The 7,202-nt window shown below is 36.2% G+C and overlaps 1 protein-coding gene across 2 annotated transcripts; it reads right to left on the minus strand.

Annotated features, from left to right (window-relative positions):
- Positions 1–112: 112 nt before the first annotated feature.
- Bma-dao-5 (SRP40, C-terminal domain containing protein) lies at positions 113–6,518 on the minus strand (the record flags this gene model as incomplete). 2 transcript variants are annotated; one of them, XM_001896555.2, is made up of 9 exons in its annotated part: positions 113–280; positions 591–668; positions 784–832; positions 981–1,075; positions 1,215–1,275; positions 1,456–5,174; positions 5,678–5,755; positions 6,040–6,225; positions 6,396–6,518. In XM_001896555.2, the coding sequence occupies 9 exons, from the start codon at positions 6,516–6,518 to the stop codon at positions 113–115; spliced, it is 4,557 nt and encodes a 1,518-aa protein (XP_001896590.2). The 2 variants fall into 2 exon arrangements, with proteins under 2 accessions (XP_001896590.2, XP_042935942.1); XM_043080008.1 differs by having other exon boundaries at positions 591–677.
- Positions 6,519–7,202: the final 684 nt, after the last annotated feature.

The raw sequence follows: 7,202 nt of genomic DNA on the forward strand, positions 1-7,202 counted from the left end.
AAATGAGCAACTGCTCAACAAAATACATGAAATAGAAAAGAGCTAACTTTGTGCAAAATATCAAATTAACTAATAAGACTGACAAAAAATCACAACAACGCGAAATATTTCTTCAATCAGTATCACTACTAAATTTAATCGAGTGAGAGCTGGTATCAATCTTTGCACCACTACCACCACTGTAGCACCCACGTTTCTTCTTCGTTTTTTCATGCCGAAATCCTTTGCCCTGTACATTTTTCATATCTTCATACGCTTTTCTACCCCACTGGTCGTATGTCTAAATGGACAGAATATTATAAGCAAGAAAAACGAATATATAAAAATCAAACAAACTTCAAATAAACCAATTATCGCTTTAAAGAATAGCGAATATTTCGCTGCCAACTCCACAAATATGTGCTATAAAAGCAACCAAAAAGGTAAAAATTTTTATTTCCTTAATTTGATGCGAAAATCAAAGAGGTAAAGGTAAAAAGCAAATGCTTCATGGATAAGTGAATCACCGCAGTCCTTTACTGGAAAAAGTTGGAAGTGAAATGATACGAAAACTATAAAATTCGCTTGAAAAAAAAAATGTAAAATTTTACTTTTGTTCGATAAGAATTATCGCGAAATTTGTCATGCAATTCATCCTTCGAAGTCTTCACTCGACGAAACGGTTCATTCTGCAATACCTACAATATTTTTCGGATCTTATAAACAACTTCGAAATGGAAAGAAATACAGTAAATTCGTTAGGCTACTTCAACCTAAAGGATAAAAATTACAACTACAACAAACCTTTTGTTTTTTATTGTTTTTGCCCATACTTTTCTGATTGTTGCCCATTCTGCAAATACAATCATAGACAAAAATTTGTACAAAATTCCTTTCCATAAACAAAAATATTCTTACACTTTTCCATAAGATGCTACTAAATAGGATTGTGGTTGCTACTAGGTTACACTGCTATAACAATTTAAAGAACAGATACAAACTTCTCCGGATCATCATTTTCATCCTTCAAGTCCGTGTTATTGTCTTCCTTCTTTAAATCTGCGTTTTTTTGACTCCGACTCTTTTTATTTTTGTCCTGAAGAAATTTATAATGTGAATAAGAATAAAAGACTACAAAACAAGATTTTAAACAGGATTAAGTAATTTTCAAATTAATCTATTAATCTAATTTCACCAATTACAATCCACCAAACATCTTGAGATTTAGAAATTACCTCCTCGTACGAATCTGCTTTCAGAGTGTCGATAGCTTTCCCCAAAGTATTACTACCTTTCCTAAAAAACACAAAAAAGAAAAAAAAAAATTACAGGGAGAAAAAATTGAAACAAAAGCACATCGAATGTCTGGGAAGAAAAACTGGAAATAGCAAAGTAAAATATACTGGTTTAAATTCTAACAAATTTACAGTCTAATAAAAGAAAAAAAAAAGTCTGAAGGTACTCTTAGAAGCTGACCTTTTACCATTGCCTTCATCAGTTCCACTTAAAGAATGATCAAACTGTTTCGCTGCTGCTTTCTTTGTGGATCCGATAACATCTTTTGACGTTCCTTTATTAGCCTGCTTACAAATAACTGCAACGTTTCTTTCCTTTGAAGTCATATCGCTCTCTGAGCTTGAATCTGATGAGGTAGCAGAATCTTTTGTAACATTAGGTTTGCCATTTATCTGCACCTCTGCTACAGTTTGCAACTGCGACGGTCTCAAAGTAGCTTCATCAGAATCTGAACCTGACGAAGTTTCGGAATTGCTTTCTACAGAAACTTTGGAATTACTTGACAGTTTTAATGCTGATTTTTGATGTAAATGTTCAAGTGATGTGGTGGCGATTTTATTTATACTCAGACTTAATTCTGACGAATTTTCAATCTTTCTCCTACCCGCTTTGTTAATCATTTCAGCTGTCTTAACTACAGTATCATCGGAAGAACTACCATCAGATGAACTATCATCCATTAATTTTTGCTTTCTTGTCACTTCCTGCTGATGCTGTAGCCTAACTGGTTGTTGCTTCCGTGCTATTTTTTCAGGAATAACTGTTTCGGAATCTGAAGATGAATCAGAACTCGACTTGACTTCCGACTGAACGGCCACTTGCTGCAACGATTTTTTTGGCTGTTTGAGATGTGCAACGGCTGCAATTTGTGCTTTCCTTACTTGGCTATTACTGCTGGAATCAGAAGATGATGTGTTCTCATTTGAAAAGGTTTTATCTCTAACTGCTATTGCTGCCTTAGTTTTTCCTGTTATCTCAAGGTCTAACTCATCAGAATCCGGAAAACTCGAGTTACTCTTCATGGCACTACTCGAGACGGTGGTAGACTTTTTTTGCGTATTTTTCGCTAGCTTCCTTACATTATTGCTATCACTGTCACTAGAATCTGATGAGCTCATATCTGCCGCTTTCTTTCGAATTGCCACTGCTGCTTTGTGTTGAACCTGCAACTTTGTTTTTTTAGCCGGTGTTTTATCAATATCGCTTTCGGAATCCGAACTGCCATCATCTAAATGTTCTTTAACTCGAAATTTCTCAGTGCAAGACATAGCTTTCGCGGGTGTTTGTGCTAGAATCTTGGAAGTCCTCTTATCCAAAATTTTCCCACAATCATTAAGTTTCTCATTTTCCGGGACTGTAAGAGACTTATTTATGTCTTGTTTCTGATTCTTTTCTGCACTATCATCGCTACTATTAGATGAAAATTCAGATGACTTCTTCGTAACAGCCGCGTTTCCCAAATTACCAGTTAACGTGCCCGCAACTCTTTTCCCAAGAACTTTTCCCTGCACAAATTGCTTCACACTTCTATTTACACCGTCATGGTCACTTGAAGTACTGTCAGAGGAAGCTTCAGATGATTTTTTCGTAATAGCTGCTTTCCTCAAATTACTGCTTAATGTTGCTAGAACTTCTTTCCTCAGAGCTTTTCCCTGCATTTGTGGCTTCGCATTCTCATTTGCATCATCATCGTCACTTGAAGTGCTGTCAGATGAACTTTCAGCCAATTTTTTTGCAGGAACTATATTTTTCGCATTAGCACTTAGCGTGGCTGGTATTGCTTTCTTGGGAACATTTCCTGGCCTCAACCTTTTGTCCGCATCATCATCACTGCTAGAAGTGCTGTCAGAGGAAGCTTCAGATGATTTTTTCGTAATAGCTGCTTTCCTCAAATTACTGCTTAATGTTGCTGGAACTGCTTTCCCCTGCATTGGTGGCTTCGCGTTCTCATTTGTATCATCATCATCGTCACTTGAAGTGCTGTCAGATGAACTTTCAGCCAATTTTTTTGCAGGAATTGTTTTTTTCGCATTAGCACTTACAGTAGCTGGAGCTGCTTTCCTGGGAACATTTCCTGGCCTCAACCTTTTGTCCGCATCATCATCACTGCTAGAAGTACTGTCAGAGGAAGCTTCAGATGATTTTTTCGTAATAGCTGCTTTCCTCAAATTACTGCTTAATGTTGCTGGAACTGCTTTCCCCTGCATTGGTGGCTTCGCGTTCTCATTTGTATCATCATCATCGTCACTTGAAGTGCTGTCAGATGAACTTTCAGCCAATTTTTTTGCAGGAATTGTTTTTTTCGCATTAGCACTTACAGTAGCTGGAGCTGCTTTCCTGGGAACATTTCCTGGCCTCAACCTTTTGTCCGCATCATCATCACTGCTAGAAGTACTGTCAGAGGAAGCTTCAGATGATTTTTTCGTAATAGCTGCTTTCCTCAAATTACTGCTTAATGTTGCTGGAACTTCTTTCCTCAGAGCTTTTCCCTGTATTTGTGGCTTCGCATTCTCATTTGTATCATCATCGTCACTTGAAGTGCTGTCAGATGAACTTTCAGCCAATTTTTTTGCAGGAACTATATTTTTCGCATTAGCACTTAGCGTGGCTGGCAATGCTTTCTTGGGAATATTTCCTGGCCTCAACCTTTTGTCCGCATCATCATCACTGCTAGAAGTGCTGTCAGAGGAAGCTTCAGATGATTTTTTCGTAATAGCTGCTTTCCTCAAATTACTGCTTAATGTTGCTGGAATTGCTTTCCCCTGCATTGGTGGCTTCACGCTTTTATTTGTATTATCATCCTCGTCACTTGAAGTGCTGTCAGATGAACTTTCAGCCATTTTTTTTGCAGGAACTATATTTTTCGCATTAGCACTTAGCGTGGCTGGCAATGCTTTCTTGGGAATATTTCCTGGCCTCAACCTTTTGTCAGCATCATCATCACTGCTACAAGTGCTGTCAGAAGAACTTTCAGATGGTTTCTTCGTAACAGCCGTGTTCTTTAAATTACCGCTTAATGTTGCTGGAACTGCTTTCTCCAGAGCTTTTCCCTGCATTAGTGGCTTCGCATTCTCATCAGTATTATCATCCTCGTCACTTGAAGTGCTGTCAGATGAACTTTCAGCCAATTTTTTTGCAGGGACTATATTTTTCGCATTAGCACCTAGCGTAGCTGGCATTGCTTTCCTAATGCCATTTCTCAGTCCTAGGCTTTTGTCCGCATCATCATCATTGCTAGAAGTGCTATCAGAAGAACTTTCAGATTTTTTCGCAACAGCTGCACTTCTTACATTAGCGCTTCGCGCAGTTGAAACAGCTTTCTCGAAAACATTTCCTTGCACTAATGGTCTGGAACTCTTATCTGCATCATCATCACTTGAAGTGCTCTCAGATGAACTTTTAGGCAATCTTTTTGCAACAACCGCATTTCCTAAACTAGCAGATGGTGCAACTGAAACTGCTCCTCCAGTAATTTTTCCTTTTACATTCGAACCCATACCATCATTATCATCAGTACTAGTGTCAGATGAGCTTCCTGGAACCACACTATTCTTCAAATTAGAGTTAAACAAAACACTGACTGGCTTTCCGGGCCTACTTTGTAGTAATTTCCTTTTTGTAGCACTATTACTATCGTCACTGCTAGAACTTGTCGACGAATCCTTCTTCGATACAACTTGTTTTGCAGTTGATGAGATTTTAATTTCTTCCTTCGTAACCTCATCTGAACCGCTTGATGAACTAGAACTATCCTTTTTAATTTGCTTCTTTGCTGTCAAGAGATTAAGCGATGGAGAGAGTTTGGCAATTTTCGCGTCCTTCTTTGTTGTGATTAATAAATTACTGAATCCGGACAATTTTGTTTGTGGTAATTTAACTGTTTTCGAAATCATTTGTCCCTGAAAATAACTTGTAAATCATGAAAAAAAAATCTTTATTGATAAGTGTCCAACAGAGATCCATGTTAATCATGGTACTCCTAAAACGCCCACTCAATTTTTTCGACCATAAAATTTAAGATAGGATAAAAGTTTAGACTTAAAAAAAACGATTCCAAACCACCGACATCTTACCGCTGTCATCGCTATCAGAATTTAAATCTGATGGTGACGAAGTTCTACCATTCGACTGGTTTACGGCTGGCCTTATAATATATAGGAAACTTTGAACTAATTATGTTCGTTAAACAGAAACTTTACGCAATCATGGAAGATTAATTGCGGCTACTGAAATGACAATATGATTTAAGGCACCGCTTAAACTATAACGATCCAAAACCGTTTAGTTCTGATGCGCCTAAGTGATTTCCACTAATTCATGGTTAGAGAATCAAAGAATTTATTCACCTATATCATTAAATTATTTTTCTCATCCTTTACGAAGAAAAAGCAGCAAAACTAACAGGAATATCAGAATCAGAACTTGAAGATGATGATGGAACAGGAGGCCGTTTTGTTCCTCCACTCTTGATTATATTCGTCTGAAATTAGCTATATATGCTCCAGTTAATAAAACAATAAACATTAAAAAATTATAAGCAATGCAATTAAAATTTCTGAACTTCTGAAAGTTCTGGCAAACCTACCGAGTAACAGTGATAGCAGTCCCAACAATCTCCGACAACAGCTAGACTTCTACTTACTAACTAAATCCACTGAGCTATAGGCGTGTTAAGCGCTACAGCTTTCTGGCAGAGTAACTCAAGCAATCACTTAGAAAATGCTCAATTATTTAAAACAAAAAGTTTATGGAAAAAAAAAATACCGCAGCCTGCTTGATTGGATCCTCGCTATCTGAGCTACCGCTTGAATCATCTATTTCATTTTGTCTTAGAGCTTTCTTAACAATTGGTGAATTACTGATAATACCATTCGCGCTACGTTTTCGACATACAATTTTATTATACTCCTTTACAACCTCTTTAAGCGGCTTAAAATTACCAGATGACCGCTGGAAAATAAAGACATATCAGCAGCTTTTAATCAAAGAGTTTGCAACAACAGTCTGTGAATCTCTCAGTACATGATAAGATACTGTGAAGTGTTTGTACTAGCTAAACAATTCAAAAAGAAATAGAATGAAAAATTAAAGGGGAAAAATTTAGAACCATAAAGACTTACTCGTCTCTTTTCTAATTCATCTCGTCGTTGCGCACTGAACACTTTATTTACCAATTTTGGTTCTTCTTTGATTAAATGATCGTAAAATAACACGTCAAAGTCAATTGCAGGTGATTCTGTCATTTTATATGACTTCTGGAAAATCATTTAAACACCAAAAAATAAAAGCAACGAATTTTTTTAAACGTTTATTCCTTTTACGTGTTAAAATTAGCAAGTTATTAAAAACTTGAAATATCTAAAAATGAAAATTAACAAAAAACAAAACAAGACAAAATGTACTAATCTAATGAAAGGATAAAAAAGAAATGACCATCAGGTCACCTATCTTCGCTTCAGTATTATAACTGATTAAAAGCTAATAATGACTTATTACCGATGAATGGAGGGAGACAACCCCATGAGAATTGACAACAATGAAGCAGAAGGGAGTGCACTACTGCATTCCTAATAGATCATTGCAAAGGAAGTTATTTGCGTTGGATAGATCATAACTTAAACAACTAAATCTTATTCACTTTACAATAAAGAAAGGAATCGAATTACAAATAATCTTATCCAAATGATAATTAAATTATATCGTACAATATACTTACTATACGAAGTCAGAATTGTTCCATTCAGCTAACAACTATACAAATTTCCGTCCTTTCCTTGAGTACAAGGAATGAGAAAATGATTAAAAGTAAGAAATTAATTAACTTAATATTATCAATACGCAATGGATTCTAACAAATTTATCAATTATGAAAGTAATGAAATATAGCAATGCACAGAGAAATGAACAGATAACCCTAACCAAAACTC

The sequence above is a fragment of the Brugia malayi genome, assembly GCF_000002995.4.
Source record: "Brugia malayi strain FR3 genome assembly, contig: Bm_v4_Chr3_scaffold_001, whole genome shotgun sequence".
Taxonomy (NCBI): domain Eukaryota; kingdom Metazoa; phylum Nematoda; class Chromadorea; order Rhabditida; family Onchocercidae; genus Brugia; species Brugia malayi.